The sequence below is a fragment of the Carassius gibelio genome, chromosome B25 (assembly GCF_023724105.1).
Source record: "Carassius gibelio isolate Cgi1373 ecotype wild population from Czech Republic chromosome B25, carGib1.2-hapl.c, whole genome shotgun sequence".
NCBI classification, from domain to species: domain Eukaryota; kingdom Metazoa; phylum Chordata; class Actinopteri; order Cypriniformes; family Cyprinidae; genus Carassius; species Carassius gibelio.
Window position 1 is genome coordinate 13630361 of NC_068420.1, and position 22725 is coordinate 13653085.

The window sequence follows — 22725 nt, forward strand, 5'->3', positions numbered from 1 at the left end:
CAGAAAGAATTGTAAGGCTGTAACTTTGTTTTATAAATATGATAAAACTAAAGACTTTTCGGAGATACAAAGGGTGCACTACTAAGAATTATTTCTGTCCATAAATTATGAGATATATATATATATATATATATACATAGTGTTCCTGTAGCTCAGTTTGTAGAGCATTGCGATATCAAGCGCAAGGTTGGGGGTTTGATTCCCCGGGAACACTTGATAGGTAAAAATTGATATCCTGAATTCACTGCAAGTCGCTTTGGATAAAGCGTCTGCTAAAAGCATTAATTTAATTTAATTTAATTTAATTTAATTTAATTTATATACGAAAATGTTTTTGCACATCTTCTGGGTTAATTTATAGGTTTCAAATTTAATGTTAATACTATTTGATTGAAATGTTTTCTCTGCAGTCAGAAAGGACAGAGATGATGTAGTAGTCTGTCTAAGTGGGTTGAAGGGTAAAAAACATAAATATGCCCAGTCATACCGTTTTGGTGCCAAGCATAGTCTATCACAACATTGCAGAATCCCCAGCTGGATGGTGAGGCATGATTTCCTATCATGTAACTAGATCAGAAGGCAAGGCAGGGAGATGCTATTTTTACATGGCATCTGTACTGGCTGATAGAAATCAGATGTTGAGGGAGTTCAGATAGAGACAGATGTGTTTTTGTGCTGTGATGTGGACACAGTGTATGCACCTGCTCACATCTGAGATTATGCCTGATCATTATTGTGAGAAGCTGAAACGGTTTATTATGTATGACCGTTATATTATTTATAATGAAGAGTCATAACTGGACTTTACTTAAGTTTTCTTTTCCATTTTATGCTCACTTTATTTCCATTTTTTTATATTTTTGTATTTCCATAAATGTTCTTTATTGTCATCTATGGTTCCCTAAAAACTGTTTAACATCAATGAAACCTCTCTAATGTACAAAAGTTTCTTTAGAATATAAAAATGTTATTAACACAAGAAAATTATTTATACATACAGTGATGTGAAAAAGGTTTTGCTTTTTTTTTTTTTTTTGCATATTTGTCACCCTTGAATAATTCAGATCTTAAAACAATTTTAATACTAAACATTTTAGTATTATACAAAGATAACCTGAGTAAATACAAGGTGCACTTTTTAAATGATAATTTCTGGCAATGAGTCTTTCGCATCGCTGTGGAGGTAATTTGGCCAACTCTTCTTTGCAGGATTGTTTTAATTCGGCCTCTTTGGAGAGTTTAAGAGAATGAATGGACTGTTTATGGTCATGCCACAGCATCTCAGTCAGATTTAAGTCCGGACTTTGACTTGGCCACTCCAAAACTTTCATTTTGTTTTTCTTGAGCCATTCAGAGGTGAACTTGCTGGTGTGTTTGGGATCATTGTCCTGCTGCCTAACCCAAGTGTGCTTTGAGCTTGAGATCACAAACTGATGGGCAGACATTCTCCTTCAGGACTTTCTGATAGAGTGAAGAATTCACGTTTTCATCAATTATGGCAAGTCATCCAGGCCCTGAAGGCGCAAAGCAGCCCCAGACCATCACATTACCATCTCCATGTTTGACTGTTGGTGTGATGTTCTTTTCATGAAATGCTGTGTTGGTTTTACGCCAGATGTGACGGGACACACATCTTCAGAAAATTTGTTGCATCAGTCCACAGATAATCAAGATCATTTTTGGCAAATGTAAGATCAGCAGTGGTTTTTGCCCAATCTCTTTCTTATTGCTGAATCATGAACACTGACCTTAATTGAGGCAAGTGAGGCCTGCAGTTCTTTAGATGTAGTTCTGGTTTCTTTAATGACCTCCTGGATGAGTTGTTGTTGCGCTCTTGGAGTAATTTTGGTAAGTCGGACACTCCTTTGAAGGCTCACCGTTGTTTCTTTAAGGATGCTTCACTTTGTCAGACAGCAGTGATTTCTTGATTCAACAGGTCTGGCGGTTATCAGGCCTGGGTTTGGCTATAGTTAAATTTAATGCAGCTTTCTAAAATAATGTGGTTAATCACAGTTTTTTTATGATTTAATAGGACGGGGCAATTTTTCACATAGTGCTAGGCAGATTTGGGCAGCTTTTTCACTTAATAAATGAAATCATCATTTAAAAACTGCATTTTGTATTTACTTACATTATCTTTGTGTAATGATGTTATGATGACTACTGTTTTTCATTTAGCATTCATTTTTTATATGAATTTTTTATTTAACCACACTTTAAACACTTTTTCATCACTTTATGTTAATTTGTTACACTTTCCCACTTGTTAGCACTATTTTTTTTATAAGTCTCTGAAAACAGCACACCAATTTGATCAAAAGACAAATGAGATGATGGTTCCAATGTTAAAAAGTTTATTTATATTACTACGAAAGAAAGTATGAAACAAATTAACAAAGAATAAGTCAAATTGAAGTATAAAGGCCTTTTTTTTTTACAGTGATAGTGACTTTACAAGTCCACAGTGTCAACATAACAATTCTCTAAAATTACTATGTTATCACAAAATAATCTGTGAATAAATATGATACATTTGAAAAGTACAATAATTTGCTCCTAACTGAGTTTCTTAGTAAGTTCACCATTCTGGCAGATGTAGACATCAAGGTTTGCAACCTTATTTTCTGTAAAAAATACATCTCTGTTTTAGTTTGCTCGTCAGCACAGCAATGCATTATAACAAAATGTGACAGTCTACATCCTGCCCAGCAGTGAAGAACCCATTCAACTGTGCAATCTTAAGCAGGCACAAGGGATACGAATAACAGTCTATTAAAATTGAATCAGACATGTTACATCCTCTCCTGTCAAGTTCATTACAGATGAAACTTCACCAGTCCTCGAGTCTCAGAATAAAAAAAGGAATTTGCGTAAGCATTTAAGTGGTTTCTGAAATCTTCCAGCATGCTACAGCTTTGCTCTTTGCAGAGGAGCTAAACAATCGCTGTGCCAGTGTTTCTCAACTGGAATCTGCACATAAATGCATAACTACTGTAGGTTAACGGCTGTGAAAGTGGAATTTAACAGGAAGATTTGTGCGAAACACATTGAGTTCCAGTCCTGTCATCCTTCAGACCTTCCTCTCACTCTCTCAGTGTGTCAAGTCTGAGTCGCTGGAGTCCAGTCTAGCCTGTGCAGACGCTGTGTGGCAGCTCTGTGTTGATCCTGCGTGGTGCAAAGTCTGTGTGCTTCTCCTGAGGCTCTCCAGCGACTGAAGGTAGGACTGTCTTGCCCTTTCTTCCTCCAGAGGTGAAGCCCCCTCCTCCTCCACTTCGGCGATCTCTGCAAAAGTCACCGGCTGGGTCTTGAAGCGGGCGTCTCGGGGCCGCCGGGGACGGTTTCGGCCCCGAGCCAGACACTTGGGGACGGGTAGCTGCTGGGGAAACTCCTCCATGGCGGATGCCAAGATGTGTGCGGGTAGAACAGCGAAACCCACCGTCTCCATCGGACGTGCAGCCATGTGTCTGGATGGCAAGGGTTGGGCGTTCGGCTTCTGAGACGTTTGGAGAGGCTTGCAGTTCTCCAGGACTCCGTGTGGTGAAGGATTTGAAGTCACTTTCCTTATATCCTTCTTGTCTGTATTTGACAGAAGGTGAAGCTTACACACAGATGGAGAAGTCGACTTCCAGAAGACGAGTGAAGGGAATCTTCTCTCTGTTCTCTCTGTCTGTGGTTTCTGAGCGTGCCACTGACTGCTCTGGCTTTTATACTGCTTCACTCTCCTAACATCTCCCCACTCCGCTCTGGCTCCGCCCACCCACTGTGAGGCGTCACGGTTCCGGCTGCCATACCAGACTCTCCGAATCAGATCCCTGAAATAAATGCAGGCCAGAGAGGGAGTTGGGAAAGCAGAGAGGCGAGAGGGGCCGATACATGCAGCTCTAACAGAGGGATCGGAAAAGGGAGAAATAAACAAATGGCCAGAAACAGAAAAATGGGGAGTGAGAGGTCACGGGCAAAGAAGAGATAAACAAATAATAGTTAGAAATCTAGAAGCTTTGGAGAAATGTACACAACATACATGTGTACAGTACAAATACATGTGGAGACGAATCTCAATAAAACATGTTTAGGTCTTACCAAAATGAAAAGTAGAAAACCTTTTTTTGTTAAAATAATGAAGCTGTTATAAGACAATTTAGAATTTTTATTAAATTAACAATATTATTCATATATATATATATATATATATATATATATATATATATATATATATATATATACAGTTTTGTTCAAAATAATAGCAGTACAATGTGACTAACCAGAATAATCAAGGTTTTTAGTATATTTTTTATTGCTACGTGGCAAACAAGTTACCAGTAGGTTCAGTAGATTGTCAGAAAACAAACAAGACCCAGCATTCATGATATGCACGCTCTTAAGGCTGTGCAATTGGGCAATTAGTTGAAAGGGGTGTGTTCAAAAAAATAGCAGTGTCTACCTTTGACTGTACAAACTCAAAACTATTTTGTACAAACATTTTTTTTTCTGGGATTTAGCAATCCTGTGAATCACTAAACTAATATTTAGTTGTATGACCACAGTTTTTTAAAACTGCTTGACATCTGTGTGGCATGGAGTCAACCAACTTGTGGCACCTCTCAGCTGTTATTCCACTCCATGATTCTTTAACAACATTCCACAATTCATCCACATTTCTTGGTTTTGCTTCAGAAACAGCATTTTTGATATCACCCCACAAGTTCTCAATTGGATTAAGGTCTGGAGATTGGGCTGGCCACTCCATAACATTAATTTTGTTGGTTTGGAACCAAGACTTTGCCCGTTTACTAGTGTGTTTTGGGTCATTGTCTTGTTGAAACAACCATTTCAAGGGCATGTCCTCTTCAGCATAGGGCAACATGACCTCTTCAAGTATTTTAACATATGCAAACTGATCCATGATCCCTGGTATGCGATAAATAGGCCCAACACCATAGTAGGAGAAACATGCCCATATCATGATGCTTGCACCTCCATGCTTCACTGTCTTCACTGTGTACTGTGGCTTGAATTCAGAGTTTGGGGGTCGTCTCACAAACTGCCTGTGGCCCTTGGACCCAAAAAGAACAATTTTACTCTCATCAGTCCACAAAATGTTCCTCCATTTCTCTTTAGGCCAGTTGATGTGTTCTTTGGCAAATTGTAACCTCTTCTGCACATGCCTTTTTTTTAACAGAGGGACTTTGCGGGGGATTCTTGAAAATAGATTAGCTTCACACAGACGTCTTCTAACTGTCACAGTACTTACAGGTAACTCCAGACTGTCTTTGATCATCCTGGAGGTGATCATTGGCTGAGCCTTTGCCATTCTGGTTATTCTTCTATCCATTTTGATGGTTGTCTTCCGTTTTCTTCCACGTCTCTCTGGTTTTGCTCTCCATTTTAAGGCATTGGAGATCATTTTAGCTGAACAGCCTATCATTTTTTGCACCTCTTTATAGGTTTTCCCCTCTCTAATCAACTTTTTAATCAAAGTACGCTGTTCTTCTGAACAATGTCTTGAACGACCCATTTTCCTCAGCTTTCAAATGCATGTTCAACAAGTGTTGGCTTCATCCTTAAATAGGGGCCACCTGATTCACACCTGTTTCTTCACAAAATTGATGACCTCAGTGATTGAATGCCACACTGCTATTTTTTTGAACACATCCCTTTCAACTAATTCAACTAATTGCCCAATTGCACAGCCTTAAGAGCGTGCATATCATGAATGCTGGGTCTCATTTGTTTTCTGAGAATCTACTGAACCTACTGGTAACTTGTTTGCCACGTAGCAATAAAAAAATATACGAAAAACCTTGATTATTCTGGTTAGTCACATTGTACTGCTATTATTTTGAACAATACTGTATATATATATATATATATATATATATATATATATATATATATATATATATTTATGTGTGTGTGTGTGTGTGTGTGTGTGTGTGTTTAAAGACTTATAATATATAACACATTTATAGGAAAGTGAAGGATAATGCCACCTTTTCAAGTCGGCCAGATAAGGACAAGGACATGGAGGGCTGATGATCTATGAACTATATTTTTCTTTTACTAGATATGTTGTAAGCTCAGCAACATGTTCATGGCAGGAATCTCTTCTCGGTGCCACGACCATGATCTCACTATCATAATGAGTTTAGCTTTCATCAGCCTCTCACTCTCTTCCTGTGCCATTCAGATTTGTCATTAACCCCCGAACGCTCCATGCCAGGCATGTCCCATGAGCCCAGAGATATTTTGGGAAAAGTGTGTGAAACTGGGGGCTGGACATTGTGACGTACCACACCATGGTGTCTCCAGTTTTGTCATGGACTCTGAGGATGACCCTTTAAAAGCAAAACAGGAAACCATAATGGTGCCACCTCACCCTCTCAGCTCACTCCTACTTGTCCCATATATCAGACATCAAGCGGTTACCGTCAAGTCTGCTTTGAGTAACATCTATTTTGGGACAGAGAAGCCAGCTCTTGCAGTTGTTCATCCAACCGCTGAGGTATAATCAGTCAGCTGACATAATGTGATGATGTCAAGGACAACTACACACCACTTTTTGCAGGAACATGTCAAGTTGATTAATAGCTTGTTTCTAGGCTAATGCAGGAAGTATGTACAAGACAGCAAAGACGCATGTTTTTGCAAAGCAAATTGCACGTATGCACCAGTGTTACATTATGCCTTTGAAACATTAAACCACCTTCTTTAAAAAATGTTTTGTAAATAAACAACTGAACAGGAGCTCTTCATCCTCAAACTCAGACCTCAATGTCACAGAAGCACGCAAAATCAAAATCAAATATCTCATGAGATTTCACAACTACTTTCTGTTTTGCTAAACCAGTGGCAACTTGAACTCATTTGTACATTTTGCTCACACTTATCTTTGATTACAAATTGTACGTTTTCTTGCTAATCACGATGCATGAATATCTACAAAATTGTAACTTTGTTAAAACTTACATTTTCCTGTATCAGTTTGTTTTTTAAATTACGTCCCAATTTTTTTATTAATATGTAAAACATTTATTAACTATTTAATTTAAAATAAAAATGTTAATTACTTTTTTCATATTACATTTCATTTCATGTTTTAATGTCTCTAACACGTTTAGTTCCTGTTTAAGGAGGATTGGTTCACTCAACAGTGGATGATAAAGAGAACTTTGATGAAAATTATTTTCTTCATCCATAAACAGTATGATAACGTACAGTAAAAGTAAGAAAGTGACATGTTGGCTCAGGGACGCTGCAGCTTGATTTGTGTCTCTTGTGCTTATAAGTAGGATCAACAAATTTGTTTCCACGTTAAGCAGTGAGTCTGTTAACAAGATAAAAAGAGGTGAAAATACCACAAGCCAATTAATTTTTTTGGATTTGACCTAGAATACATTACAGCGTCCGAAAAGTCATGTATTTATAGCACAACTCAGACACATTCCCACGAAGGCCACTCGCGCAACATAACATCCAAACTTAACAGAGGCAACATCATACTGACTATAATACATTAGCAAACCATGAGTCGAGTTACTGACAAAATAATGCATTAACAAACCATGAGTTTAGTTACTGACAAAATAATGCATTAACAAACCATGAGTTGAGTTACTGACAAAATAATGCATTAACAAACCTTGAGTTGAGTTACTGACAAAATAATGCATTAACAAACCATGAGTTGAGTTACTGACAACATAATGCATTAACAAACCATGAGTTGAGTTACTGACAAAATAATGCATTAACAAACCATGAGTTGAGTTACTGACAAAATAATGCATTAACAAACCATGAGTTGAGTTACTGACAAAATAATGCATTAACAAACCTTGAGTTGAGTTACTGACAAAATAATGCATTAACAAACCATGAGTTGAGTTACTGACAAAATAATGCATTAACAAACCTTGAGTTGAGTTACTGACAAAATAATGCATTAACAAACCTTGAGTTGAGTTACTGACAAAATAATGCATTAACAAACCATGAGTTGAGTTACTGACAAAATAATGCATTAACAAACCATGAGTTGAGTTACTGACAAAATAATGCATTAACAAACCATGAGTTGAGTTACTGACAAAATAATGCATTAACAAACCATGAGTTGAGTTATTGACAAAATAATGCATTAACAAACCATGAGTTGAGTTATTGACAAAATAATGCATTAACAAACCATGAGTTGAGTTATTGACAAAATAATGCACTAACAAACCATGAGTTGAGTTACTGACAAAATAATTCATTAACAAACCATGAGCTGATGTTAGTGTATGGGTAATTAATAATGAGTCTGAGGGGCAAAAATAGCATGAATAATTAAAAACCCAATGTCAAGGACACTGATAAATAAATTAAAAAATTATATATTGTGTATCCCTATGTGTAAACAGTCAGAAATTATATAAACGGCAAACAAGATCATATCAGGGCCTTTAAATGGATTCCTAGATATGCCTTCATATTCAGTCCATGTCTTCTTGGAAGTAATGGAATAAATCACGATTAATTAGCTCTGTTGCACGTTTTATTGTGGGAGTAAATAATCCTGATCTACATGCATCATGTTTTTGTGACAAAGTTCTTCTGGGAAAAGGAGGAGTTTTCCCTCAAGACAGAGAGAGAACTGGGTCTTAGTATTGGTGGGAACGAGAATTCATGGGATGGAGCACAGGCCTTGACTACATCAGAAAAACTGCCAACATCTGATGGAATTGTGCCCACGCCGTGCATGTTGCTGTTAGCCTTATGTGGCAAAAAGTTGTGGACTTTCCATCCAAGAACACAATCCATGTCACCTCAAATCTTTCATAATGACTTCCAGTCGTGTCTTTTGCTGAAAATAGCTGTCATTATGAACATCCTTTTGATTCCAAGTCCAACTCATATGACAAACAGGGGTCGAGAGGCATGGTTTGCATGACTCTTGATGTAACTTGAAATCAGACCCTTGCGGTTGGACACAAGAGAGCGGTTTCAGACAGGTGCTAACAAAAAATACATGTGGTATTGTTAATAAAAGGCCACTGAAGGGCTACTGGGAGTGAAGACCCTGGCAGGACATGGCTCACTGGACTTTCCAAACATGCAGTTTTTGCCCGCTGGTCTTTCAGTTATGATCCTAGTGCAACTGGGAAATGCTAAAAGCATACTGGACAAATTGCCAGAAGGTTATTTAAAGGTGCTCTGGCCAGTGGTACTGTGAAGGCTTGAAAATCAATGTATGTTAAAGGGATTTTATATGATTATATAAAGGGATACTTTTTAACAGGTTTTTTTACACATACAAACACTTATCAACACAAAACAGTTCAAACATGTTCATACAAAATGCGAAAAACCTCAGTGGTTCTTGAGGTAACTTGAATGTTTTTGTGTGACATGCGAAAACAAACTGCATTGGTTCTTGCTGAAAGCCAAAAATGTGTTTGTGTGAAAGCAATAAGTTTCTGTTTACCACAATTTATGATTTCTAAGTTTGTGTTGCTCAACTAAATTACTCTTCCGAGCTTTATAATAGCAGTGAATGGAGGTCGAGATTTTGAAGCAAAAGTAAGTGCATCCATCCATCATAAAGAGTGCTCCATGACTCGACTCCAGGAGGTTAATAAACACCTTCTGAACTGATATCGATGCATTTGTGTAAAAGAATATCCATATTTATAACTTCATAAAGCTTTTAAAAGCCATTATAAAATTTTGAAGAGCCAAGACATTTTTAACATAAGTCCAATTGTATTTTTTTCTGGCTTAAGGGTGAGTAAATCCTGGGGTAATCTAGCCCTTTAACTGTTCAATTAATACAGACTTATTTTACAATCTTTTAATAAACGTCTTGAGGCAGCAAAGTTTTGATTTGATTTAAACAACAAACAGAAATCTTTCAAAATTCACACAATTATTCTCATTTGTGTTTCAATGGTGAACAAAAGTTATATTTGTTTTGAGGATGAGGATGACAGACTTTTCATTTTTGGGTGAACTATCCCTTTAAATGCGAGTGCAGGATATTTTTCTGACTAAGAGCTCAATCATGACAGTTGTTGCATACACAACTTTCCCAAACAGATCTCCCTGCAAACCCTGGGAGTGAAACTTCCAACAATTTAACTGGACTGGAAAAATAATGGCCAATGATCCCATTACACAGCGAGGGTCCCTGCATTCCAGAACAGAAGCAGCTTTATGAGGAAGCTCTGCCAGGCGAGCAGAAAGGAACACCAAGAAACTCAAATTAAAGAGCTCCGATAAATCACTGGAAGTCACATGCAAGAGTACGGGATTTACGGTTTGCGGTTTCAAAACATTTTGAAGTTCTCTGGATAATCTCTGCTATTGAGATGTGCTGCCAAAACCACTATGTTCAATGGCATTCCCATATTTAGGAATATTGTCTTTAAAAGGGTGACCTAACAAGGCCCATATCTGACCTTTGGGCCTTGTTCACCCCAGAGATGAATATGCAACAATTTAAAAAGAAACTCAAGAACATGTTATATAATATTTTTTTATGAACTAAGAGAATTTTCTTTGATAGCATTTCTGGCTCACAAAATAGTGTAGACATCTTTTGAGGTTTGTTGTGACAGAGAGAGTCATTCAGCTCTTAACCAACCACACAAGGACTCGACCATGACTCATCAACAATGAGAAGAGGCTAGCAAGTCAAGTGTAAAGCTTAACTGGAGTAATGATGCTGAATATTCAGCTTTGCATCACAGGACAAATATCTTAAAATAGAAGACATTTTGATGAACAAAAACAACATTGGTGAGCATGAGAGACTTCAAAATCATTAAAAAAATCTTACAGACTCCAAACTTTTGGACGGTAGTGTAACCAACCCCATAATGACACTGAACAAATGTTTGTAATTCAGGTTTATTCACCACAAGCTATAAATGAAAAATTGCACAACATATAATATTAAAACAGCAATTCACCCAGAAAAAGAGCCTTTGGGGGGCTGTAACAGAAATATGGGCCATTTGGCACTGCTTTTTTGACTTATATTCTCCAAACAAGTAATACCAATAACATTTTCTTATACCATAAACAATTTGTGGACAATTGCTGTGAGAAAAGAATAATTTAAGTAAACAAAAATGCCATCATAGCCAGACAAGCTTATCATTGTGCAGGGTCAAAAGCCAACTATCACAATTAAATAAATAATTGAATCAAACAGAATGGATATGTGTTTAACAGTCCACTAGTGCTCTGTGAATGAGACAGATTTCATCAAACCTGTGGTGTCTTCTCCCAGTGATCACCTCACAAATCTCCCACTGGGACGCTCTGGCTCTGGGTATATGGTGCGGAACGTGAGGTTTATTCGAGGCCCATGGTCATGGTACTCTTTTGCCACCTGGTGCTATTTAAAAAGCATTAATAATATTAAAAACACACTCACAACAAAGGCAATGTAACCATTGGACAAAGTTAAAAGAGGTTAATCAGACTCCAACTGGCCTTGGCGTCTACCTCAAAAGACAGCGGTGATGCATGATGTGTATTAAATAATTCAAATATACGATTACACATTGTGTCATATATATTTGTACAGAAAGATCATAAAGAACGTAGCTTTACTAAGCAAAAGCGGTATGTTTACATACACAATTACAATGTTGAATTGGTGTCCGCTGCTATATTTTTGACCCGAATGACTCTCTGACAGTTATGAAACAGATTTTTAATCCTATAAATATTTTGTGCACATTTTAAAGGCAACTGCGAACAGCCATACATGTGGGTTAAGTTAGTTTTATTTTGACAGGTCAATGTGAGTTATGTCGACCTAATAAGATCGTCTGAAAGCTTTTTGGCACAACTCAGGAGTGACCTTTCTTAAACAGTTTTCAGATGTCGCCATAAAATGTTCTTGACCTTTCTCTGTTCTTTGTGGCTCACCAAAGGCCTGCGGTTTGTCTTGGAGTCAGAATCCAAAAACAACAGAGCAAAAATAACTTCCAGCAGGTTTTTGAAATTCAATTATAAAAGTGCAAAAAATTGCTAAATATCTTTGTCAAATTAATATTAAAAAATGCACGAAAAATGTTAAATGAAATTTAAAAAAAAAATGCACAAAAGTTAAACAAACCCATTTGAACAATATTACAAACATGCACATAAATGAAAAAAAGTTCAAGAAAATTAAAGAAACTGTAAAAATAACCTGTTAAATTAAACTACAAAATTTAAAATAATGTTTTAAAAAACCTTTTAAATTAAATTACAAAATGTAAAATAAATAACCTGTTAAATGAAATGACAAAAAAGTACAAAAATTAAAAAATTATTAAGCAAAAGTACAAAAATGTAAAAAAACTAAAACATTTAATTACATTCAGCAGTTTCTTAGTTTTGTGAATAAGTCATCACAGCCCTTACAAATGTTTCTATTATTTTACGACTATAAGTAAATACAATCATCATATCATATTATATCATATTAACAGATGGTGAAGATAAAAAGTGATTATAATGACTTAACTTAAATGAAAAGCATTGCTATCTTACAGCTACAAACTATATGTGAACCGGGACACAAAACCAGTCATAAGGGTCAATTTCTCGATATTGAGATTTATACATCATCTGAAAACTGAATAAATAAGTTTGTTAGGATAGGACAATATTTGGCAGAGATAGAACTGTTCGAAAATCTGGAATCTGAGGGTGCAAAAAAAATCTACAAATCTACATTTTGTAATTCATTTCTTTGTAATTTTTTTCTGAGAAAATCTGATTTAAAATGGTCCAGATGAAGTTCATAGCAATGCAAATTACTAATCAAAAATGTTTTGTTTTAATATATTTACAATATATTTACAGTATAATACATTTAGAAAATATCTCCATGGAACACAATCTTTACTTAATATCCTGATGATTTCTGGCATAAAAGAAAAATCTGTCATTTTGACCCATACAATGTATTTTTGGCTATTTCTACAAATAGACCCCAGCGACTTAAGACTGGTTTTGTGCTCCAGTACGTAGTGATTAAGACGCAGGTTTCTGCTCTGATATCATATGCTTTGTGAATTCTCCTCATTGTGTGTAGTATTACAGCAATGTTTTGCTTTTTTGGAAACACTGTCTGCTTCAGTATGCTGGAAGAAATGCGTTCACTTTCCCCTTTCACACTGTTACACATCAGCAGAAAACAGTGTTTGCACTTAACGCTCTCTGGATGGCGAACAGTGTGACCGTTCCAGATCATCTCTAACACATGTGACTCAAGCCAAAACAAAGGAACACCATCTCCGCCCCTCCACATCGATTTAGCCATTTTCAGCCTTTCGTCACTGTCTGGCTTATCATCAGCGTTCAGAAGAGTGTTATTAACTGGCAACCTAACCGCTCACATTAGACTAAACAAGAGCTCCTGCCAGTTCTTAGTGAGTCACATTGAATCTTGAAGATACACACAGTGTAAAAGTTCATGCGAAATGGCTAAAATGAGTTTGAGAAGGATTGTAAGATTTACTGATGGACATTATCACTTTACACTATCCGAAATATTAGTGAAATCTTTGTATTTGCTTTTGCTGCTGCCAACTGAGCTTGTGTTGAAACTTAGCATGGTTTGTCTATTCTGTAGTAATTACCAAAATCAGTGACCGCGAACACTTTCTTCAAGGCAGTTAAAAGTGACATACCTGCCAGTCCGTCTGCGTACAGCCTTCCATGAGCAGGAGTGTCCCGTGGCTCAACGGGATGCGTATGAGCTCCACATAGGTGTAGTCTCCTTTGTCTTGCTGAAACACATACACGGAATCTACCCTGACCTCTAATTCAACTTCTGTTCATTCTTCAAACAAGCTTAAGCAGACGCAACATTTAGCCACCTGTTGGAAAACAAGCTCTAAAGAATGTTTCGCTAATATTTTTTCACTTCAAACCAAAAATGAGACACATTATGAAAACATAATCAGTGTAGGCAGAGTTCAGAAGAAAATGAAGCCTGGGTAAAGGTTAAAAAGTTTAAAAGGACTCACGTACAACAGCCAGAAACTTTCATTAACATCATCGGGCTTCTGGTAAAAGTATTAACATTTGGGATTTTAAAACTAGAGATGTGCTGCTTTTAAAATTATAAACTGTAGTCAATAACGATTTATGTTATGGCCAAAAAATGGATAAATGGCAGACATTAATATTTTTCAATAAATGAAAATTGAAGTGATTTGCTACAATAGAATTACATTTGTTTATGAGAAATACATTAATTAAACATCAGATCATATTAAATTTAATAGCCAAACATTACTTTTAAAGGTTATTAAATGTTTAGAATTTTTGAGGATGAACTTTACTAGAAATATGTTAAATTAAATATCCAATACTGACAGATATCTATAAATTACAAATAAAAATAAAATAATAAATGGCAGACAATAAACTTTTTATTGAATTAAAATGAAAATAAAATGCTACACTAGAATTAAATTAAATATCCAATATATATTAAATATCTGATTATATTAAATTAAACATCCAAACACTGCATTTAAAAGCTATTATTAGCGTTTTAAAAGATTTAGTTAACCAGAAATATATTAAATCAAATATCCAATATTGACAGATATCGTTAATTAAACATTTTAAAATATTAGATATACAAATTAAAAATGAAGAAAATAAGAAATATTACCACTGTAACATTTCAGTGTAAAAAAAATATATAATTATTATAATAATTCTATTTAACAGAACTGTGAAATTACAAAACTAATATTTTCATTTCTGAATTGTCAAATGTTAAACCATTGAGTTTTTTTTTAGCATATAACCACAGGAAGCACTTAAAGCTTCTCTTCTGTTGACAACAGCTGCCAACAATGATCTGTATTCTGGTTCTATCATGATTAATCACAGCCATAAGATACTGTGCATCCAAACACTAAATTCCCCTCATTTAAACCTCAGCCTGACATTGGCAGACTCACAGGAAGTGGCTGCTTTTGGAGACTGAACACTCTAGTGTCGGCCAGACTCAGAGAGGCGATGACGGGCTGGGGTCCTAATGATGGCTCGATGTCACTGTGCCAGCCAATGCTGTCTTTACCGTCCCGGTACAGGTTACACAGCAATGAGTTAAACGTGTGGCCGCTCTTCTCCTCGACAGCCAGGCGTAAAGTGGTGAGAACTGGATGCCACTGTAATAAGAGAAAACCATGGATAAACATGCTTCGCTTTACACATTGATAGACGTCATTTGCCATATGGAATAGCGATATACCTGAGCATTGGCCTGCATAGTGGAGCGTGAATATGTATATGGCAGCTCTCCATACCAACAAGTGAGTCTGGGTTCCTCATATGCATCACCTGAAGTGCAAAAAATATTAAATATGTAGTATGTGCAGCTATATGTGCTTTCAATACTGCTTAACATCTATTGGGGTTTAAAAGATAATTAAAGGGATGGTTCAGCCAAAAATGAAAAATGTACCTAATGGATTTAGCATGTTAAAATGTGGTTTCTAGGCTGTTCAGGGTGGTTATTTACTATCCCTATCTCAAACAGATTTTATTCACCTGTCTTATGATCTGGAAGATGTAAAATCATATTTCAAAATAGCACATCTCTCCTCAACAAACCGCCTTGATCTTCAGCAAACCAAATAAAGGCTGAAAGCTTGTGAAACCAGAACTTATTTGTCAAAATGATCTCGATCAGTTACAGTCACTATTGGTCCAAAGCAAATATTTGAACATTTGGTATATTTGGGACTTTTTCAAATGATATCGGTCCCGGAGAAGCTAAACAGATGAGGGAACAGGGAGGCAGTGGCATTCCTGCCAATTTACTGATGAAGAAGGACTGGAAAATGTGAGTCATTCTGTGGGAAGAGCACTTTTTGAACATGTGAGTGGGCCAGACACAAAATGCCATCATGTGTGCACAAAAACATGCTTATTTTGATTCTTCTGTTTTGGTTTTCTCACGTTAGCACCAAGGCTCAACATATGCTCATTAGACTACTGAAAAATAACATTTTAGCTGCTTGGTCAGTTAGCATCTTTAAAATAAGCAACTTAACTTCATTGTTTTCTCCACTTATAAAAGTTTACTTCACTTGTGTTGGGACTGTTGCAAAAAAACACCCCATGTTTATGACGTTTTTTTTTTTTTAACCTTATAAAGCCTACTTTATCATATTTGATATCTGAACATGATTCAATCTTTACTAAAAACAAAAAACAAAAAATGCAGTACACAATCTAACCCATCTGATTGATAGTTTATACCTTTTCATCAAGTAATAGGCCTTTTAGTGTAATCGTAATAATAATGCCTCCCTTCAGTTTGTGTTTCACGGGTCATTTTGCTGTGAAATCTCTACTAATTTTTATGAAGTAAACATAAGAATAATTTTATATTGTTAGGAATATTTCAAGACAAACTTATTAGCCATACATTATCTGTTAGGAAATTCTTGTCAAAATTAAAATTAAATTAAATTAATGCATTTAGCAGACGCTTTTATCCAAAGTGACTTACAGTTTATTCAGGCTATCAATTTTTACATATCATGTGTTCCCAGGGAATCGAACCCCCAACCTTGCGCTTGCTTGCTTGCTAACGCAGTGCTCTACCAGTTGAGCTACAGGAACACTAATAATCAATATTATGATACATTAGGCTCTTGAGAAATGTCAGCTCTCATTCATAATTATATTACATTTCATTATATGTTTTGAAAGCTACAGAGCTTTGATCACAGAACGAAGCCTATAAATATCATCTTACTAAGACATATTAATGGAAGATACAGCTGATATCAATATGATATTTTATTTAAGTAGTCTGTAATAAAGATCTCATTGATTTACATTACAAGTCATCAAAATTTCATAAAATTTTTCTGGTCATATAAATATAGAAATATCAGCACCAAAAAAACTATATGATATATATATATATATATATATATATATATATATATATAAATTCTATGATTATTATTTTTTATGTCAATCTCAGAGATAATCTCCAGTTCACTAAGAGGTTAAAACACAATTTTTCCTCCTCAATTTACAGTAACTCAACATGCAACCTACCCATCATCCTATAATTGGTCTTTTGTGACCATGGCAGTTCAGCGAGCAGCTTGCTAAACATCCAGTCAGCCTCCTCCTGCTGTAGAAACCCTGGTATGAGTCGCAGTCTGGACGGAAAAACAGTAATCAATTACTTTAACGTAGGAAATGTTCTTCTTAAGGTAATTATTTTATTTTAGGCCACGTTAAGTCTTAGCATTGTTACCTGGACACTCCAGTAGGCCCTTGACTAATCTCATAGTCACCGGCATTTCTGAGAAAGAGAAGAAATTAACACACTAGACATACACGGTGTGTCAATCAACAGGTTTTATTGCTTGAAAGTTCCCAGGACTGAGTCACTCACTCAATCACTTTCTCTGCCGGAATCTCTCTGATAGGCTAAAAAAAAAAAAAGGATAAATTGAAGGCTACTGTCCTGTCCAAAACAAAAAACAAAAACAGCATTTCATAGTTAGATAATGACGCTTACATCAGCTGGCTGATGGAACTCAAATGATCGTGGCCCATATCTCCATGAACCTGACACTGACTGGACATCTTGAGCTGAAACATTAAATGCAAATACATTTAATTTAATGAGCCACTTAGAATTCACACTAATCAATGTAACAAAATTAAAAGAAGAAGAAAACAATACACTGATACACTGTACTACACCTATACTGCTTGTTTTCCTCTGAAGTCTATTTATTAAAATAACATAATAATAAAAAGGCATGTCTTTGACTCTTATTTTTTTAATAAGTGAATTAAAACACTGTTTTAGCTAATTGTACCTTTGAGATATCTATATGTCAGTGTGGGCGAGGGGGACGTGGTGCAGCGAAGTCTGCAGCGGGAGAGAAGGACGGGAGACGAGAAGTGAGTAAGTAGATCAAGTGCAAAATGATGAAAATGAATTGCTGATTGCAGTAATTGGCCTGGAGAGACCAGTTAAAAGAGAGGCTGGAGAATGTGGTGGCAGAGAGAGACGGGACGGAGACTCGTGCACATTACGCTGGCTGGGAGAGAAACCACGGCGTTTATCTCACATACAATATGCAAACTTTATGAATTATTGGGCATTAAATCAGTCTGCACCAGCATCTATCACTCACTCACAGATGGACTGGTGGAATTTAATCGCAAGCCTCCACGGGTTTTCAACCTTTGAGCTCCTTTACCAGCCCCTTGGGGTTTTGGACGTCCTGAGAGAGGCTTGGGAGAAGGGAACTTCGGATAGCAAAAACAAAATTGAGCATGTGCTCGACCTGAGAACAAAACTCCACACCTTGAGGCAGCTCTCTAAGAGTTACATGCCCAGGACAAGCAGAGCCGGCAGTATAATCAGGGAACCAGATTACATGATTTTGCACCGGGACTCCCAACTTCTTGCTCTAAATTACTCCCCAAGTGGCAAGGACCCTTTGAGGTTACACGGCGGGTGGGAGATCTCAATTATGAGGTAATTCGGTCAGACAGGAGTGGGGCAAGTCAAAACTACCATCTTAACCTCCTTTAGAAATGGGGAGAGAGGAAGAGTTCGGGCCAGAAGTAAACACTAAAATCCAATTCCTCACTCAGGCCCCGGGGGGAGATCACCTCTTGCCCTCCCAGCTCACTGATGTTGCAAAATTGCAAGCCGAGTTTGCAGACGTGTTCTCACCCCTGCTCTTTTAACAAACCATACTGAGAAGGAGCCGGGCGTGGCTGTACGCAGTCGGCCGTATCAGATGTTTGAACACAAAAAGAAAGTGATTCAGTCTGAATTAGAGGCGATGTTAGAGATGGGAGTAATTGAAGAATCCCACAGCGATTGGGGCGAGCCCGATACTCCATTCGGTTCTGTGTGGATTATCGCAAGGTGAATGTGGTGTCGAAATTTGACACCTATCCAATGCCGCAGGGTTGTCAAATTGCTTGATTGGATCTGGACTTAACCAAAGAATATTTTCTTTATCCAAAGAAAAGACAAGCTTCATGACACCACTTCGATTACAGCAATTTGTTACCCTTTCCTTCGGTTTTGTTTGGGGCACTGGCCACTTTTCAGAAACTTTTCGGCCACTATCACTTTTAGATAACATCATCATTTACAGTTAGGATTGGCAGCGTCATACGCCGCATCTGTGGGCTGTCCTATGAGCGCTGAGAGGGGCCGGGCTAACGGTGTGCGATTGGGCATGTGGAGGTCAGGTATTTGGGCTTCAACTTGGGTCAATTTGTGGCAATTATGACCTGTCTGAGGCCCAAGACCAAAAAGGAGGTGAGGCAGTTCCTGGGGCTGGCAGGATATTATAGAAGGTTTATACCTAATTATTTTGACCTTACCAGCCCGCTGACTGACCTCTCTAAAAAGAAGTTCCAGATCCGGCCCAGTGGATGGAGCTGTGTCAGCAGGATTTCACTTAGGTAAAGGCTGCTCTGTGTGGTGGGCCACTATTACACTCTCCTGACTTTTCGCACCCCTTCTTGTTGCAGGCAGACGCATCGGACAGGGGGCTTGGAGCTCTCCTGGGCCCAGGAGATCAAGTGTGAGGAGCTGCCGGTACTGTATATCAGTCGGAAACTCTCTAATAGAGGGATGAGAAGAAGTGCTTGGTGATCCGGCGAGCAGTTATCACCCTTCGCTATTACCATATTGACCCGAATATAAGATGATGTTTTTTTTCTTGGAAATACATCAGTCTTGGAAAAAACCCAGTCGTCTTATATTCAGGGTCTATACTTTGACATGTCAGTAATGCAACCACAACAACAGGTGGCGCCAAACAAGTGTGCCATGAAACATGTAATGTAATGTGTTGTAAAGATCACTAGTGAAAGCAAAAGAAAATAGAAAAGCTTACAGCAGCATGATTTGTGACCTATAATGTTATGGTGATGGAACAAACTTCCTCTGTAAGTGATTTTAAAACATAAGACAGTACCCAGATTTGAAGACTACAATAAAATTTCACTTCTACTGTTAAACATTTTTTGGTAGGATAGACTAAGTTCACACGGAGACGCGTTTCTGTGAATACGGACATATTTTTTTATCGTTTAGGCGTTTCGTCTACATGGATCCGCCGTTTTCGCAAGGTGAAACCGCTATTTTTTGAAACCGGGTCCCAGAGTGGATAAATTTGAAAACGCCGTCTTTGCGTTTTCGTCTGGACGGCTAATCCGTATATTTTCTGAAACGATGACGTCATCAGCCCACGTCTCCCCCCTAGTCAGACACCTCTCGGTCACGTAACAGCAACAAAAACATGAACAAACACTGAACGATTGTCTTTTTATTAACTAACATTAGCACAGATTAATAAATGTATTGTTCCATGTTCGATTGTGTACCACGCGCAAGGTTTATGAGCATAGTCCAAGTCTTCTTCTCTGTTTTTAGTGTATCTCTGTGGCAAAATTACAGTGCCACATACTGGTCTGGCATGTATACTACATCATTTTGCGGTTTCGTGTGGACGCGGATATTTCTTGAGACGAGGAAAAAAAAAGATCGGATTGGGGTAAGCTCCGTCTCTGTATGGACGGGGCCTAAATGTTATAGGCCTATAATTCAGATGGGCTACCTGTGATTTTTAGTACATTTTACCAGTATTTACCATACTTTCAAAACAAAAATGTAAAAAGGAAAAACAGGCAATAAGAGAATAATTTAAGAATTTAAGAAAAAAAATATATATATATTTTTCCTAAGTAAAACAAATGATTTGGTATTCAAAAATACTTTTTCCCAAAGGTACATCTGAAAAAGGGGGGTCATATTATAATCAGGGTCGTCTTATATTCGGGTCAATTCAGTATTTCAATTCAATTTAGGATGGGAATTCACTGTCTGTTCGGACCACGCACCCCTGCAGTGGCTCCCTGGCCTGAGTCGGGTGGTGGGGGTATGTGGTGAGGGGGGCATGGTTCAGCGATGTCTGCAGCGGGAGAGAAGGAAGGGAGACGAGCAGGGAGTAAGTAGGTCAAGTGCAAAATGATGAACACCTGTGTCTGATTGCAGTAATTGGCCTGGAGAGACCAGTTAAAAGAGAGGCTGGAGTATGTGTTGGCAGAATGAGAGACGGGATGGAGACTCGTGCACATTGCTCTGCCTGGAGAGAAACCTGAGGAACTAAATTTGTGCCATTGGCATTGTGTGAACATGCTAGAAGCATTACTTTTGTTTTGTTAGAGTTTTGAGTTATTGAATAAACTTCCACGAATCTCCAAACGCCAACCTTGGTCATTTCCTTCCTTCCTTATTACGAACCTTGTTACAGTCAGTTACCTCTATATGATGATTGTACTGGGTACTGGCAGTTATTCCAGGGTTCTTTTGAACAATACATTTCTGTCAATACAATACACAATACACTTTCATGACTATGCAATCATTTTGTAAAATAATTTAAGCAATCATTTAATTTAAATTAAATAATTATTTAAGTTTCCAATACTTTTTAAGATTTTGTGAATTTACATGACTTTTCAACTCTTTCATTACTGCAAAAAAGTAAAAGCATTAAAAGCATTTAATAATTTAAAATATAAAATTCTGGAAAATAATAGTTATAATGTCCTTAGTAACTTAATTTATTTAAGTGTCTATGACGTTTCTACAACTTTTAAGTCATTCATTACTTCTACTATTAAAATTATTTATTTATTATTTTACTGTAATTATTTACAGTAAAAAAATCATAAAAATAAAACCATTTATTTAATCATTCCATGACTTCTTTTTCAAAATGGAAGTGATTTTCATTACTTTTGCAAATTATTTTCTAATGCCTGTAAAAATATTGTTGTACAGGTCAGGACTAAGTTGTGGAATCTTGAACAGATGTTAATATGTAAACATATGATATCAAACTTATAATTTATTTATTTTGTGAAATCTTTAATGTTTGCGGTAGAAGTGTTTTAATAGTAAAATCCTTGTAAAGTTGGCATACCTGTTGGCTGTTGTGGTTTGTGAAGAGGTTTGGCCCAGGAGCCCTGGACTCTCGCTCTCTGCCTTTTATCACTCATCAAAGGCTGAAACTTATCTGACAAGACAAAACATATGATGTCAGTGGCCTTTAATCCTTTAGAAGGACAAAATGTATTTATTTTAACTTTTACAACTGACAACAGAAGGAATTTGTTGCCATCTTCAGGTAATGTTAGTACAGTACATCACTCAGTAAAGGACAGTACTCACATTTCATTCTGGAATATGATTATGGGTCGGTTTCTAAAACCAGTCTTTCCAAAAGTGTATATGAGCACTAAGAACTATATTATAAAATGCATAATTATGTCTGATGTAAATACACTTTATACAGTTTACACACTTCCCAGAATGAGACACTGTTTTCACGTTTTCAATCAAGTTTTAATAACCTGACAGCGTTGTCACAAAAATTTAGCAAGTTAAAAAATACTTACACACATTAGTTTCAAGGCGATTTATTTAATTTTTTCAAAGCGTTGAACATTTGTGTAATAGAAACACAATCAGTTCTGGTGTTCGGCGAAACCTGTCCGTGTTACTACAATGACCGGAGAAAATAGTTCCTACAGAGACGATATTCTTCTAAATACACTGCTATATTATTATCAACATGTATATAATGTACATCAAATATGTGTACAATACGAATATAATATTGTGTATTTGTTTAAGGT

At 36.8% G+C, this 22725-nt stretch overlaps 2 protein-coding genes across 5 annotated transcripts; both read right to left on the reverse strand.

The window, feature by feature from the left end:
* Positions 1-2337: 2337 nt before the first annotated feature.
* On the reverse strand, positions 2338-3700 carry LOC128014770 (uncharacterized protein C11orf96 homolog). The gene has a single exon (XM_052598486.1). The coding sequence runs from the start codon at positions 3458-3460 to the stop codon at positions 3092-3094; it is 369 nt and encodes a 122-aa protein (XP_052454446.1). The 5' UTR covers positions 3461-3700; the 3' UTR covers positions 2338-3091.
* Positions 3701-10871: 7171 nt separating this feature from the next.
* Positions 10872-22609, reverse strand: LOC128013916 (alpha-ketoglutarate-dependent dioxygenase alkB homolog 3). Of its 4 annotated transcripts, none has more exons than XM_052597111.1 (11): positions 22486-22609; positions 22011-22103; positions 21344-21406; positions 17558-17631; positions 17432-17466; positions 17291-17338; positions 17086-17192; positions 15260-15348; positions 14967-15176; positions 13677-13775; positions 10872-11383 (listed from the first exon to the last, which is right to left on the reverse strand). In XM_052597111.1, the coding sequence occupies exons 2-11, from the start codon at positions 22084-22086 to the stop codon at positions 11279-11281; spliced, it is 906 nt and encodes a 301-aa protein (XP_052453071.1). In that variant the 5' UTR covers positions 22087-22103; positions 22486-22609; the 3' UTR covers positions 10872-11278. The 4 variants fall into 4 exon arrangements, with proteins under 4 accessions (XP_052453071.1, XP_052453072.1, XP_052453073.1 ...); XM_052597112.1 differs by having other exon boundaries at positions 22490-22551; XM_052597113.1 differs by lacking the exon at positions 21344-21406.
* Between the last annotated feature and the right edge of the window lie 116 nt (positions 22610-22725).

Coding starts and splice junctions, on each gene's coding strand:
- LOC128014770 (XM_052598486.1), bottom strand. CDS start 3,460: ATGGCTGCACGTCCGATGGAGACGGTGGGTTTCGCTGTTCTACCCGCA.
- LOC128013916 (XM_052597111.1), bottom strand. CDS start 22,086: ATGAGTGATAAAAGGCAGAGAGCGAGAGTCCAGGGCTCCTGGGCCAAA. Junction 21,407..22,010: donor CAAACCACAACAGCCAACAG/GTATGCCAACTT, acceptor TTGTATTGACAG/AAATGTATTGTTCAAAAGAA. Junction 15,349..17,085: donor GACCAATTATAGGATGATGG/GTAGGTTGCATG, acceptor TTTGCACTTCAG/GTGATGCATATGAGGAACCC.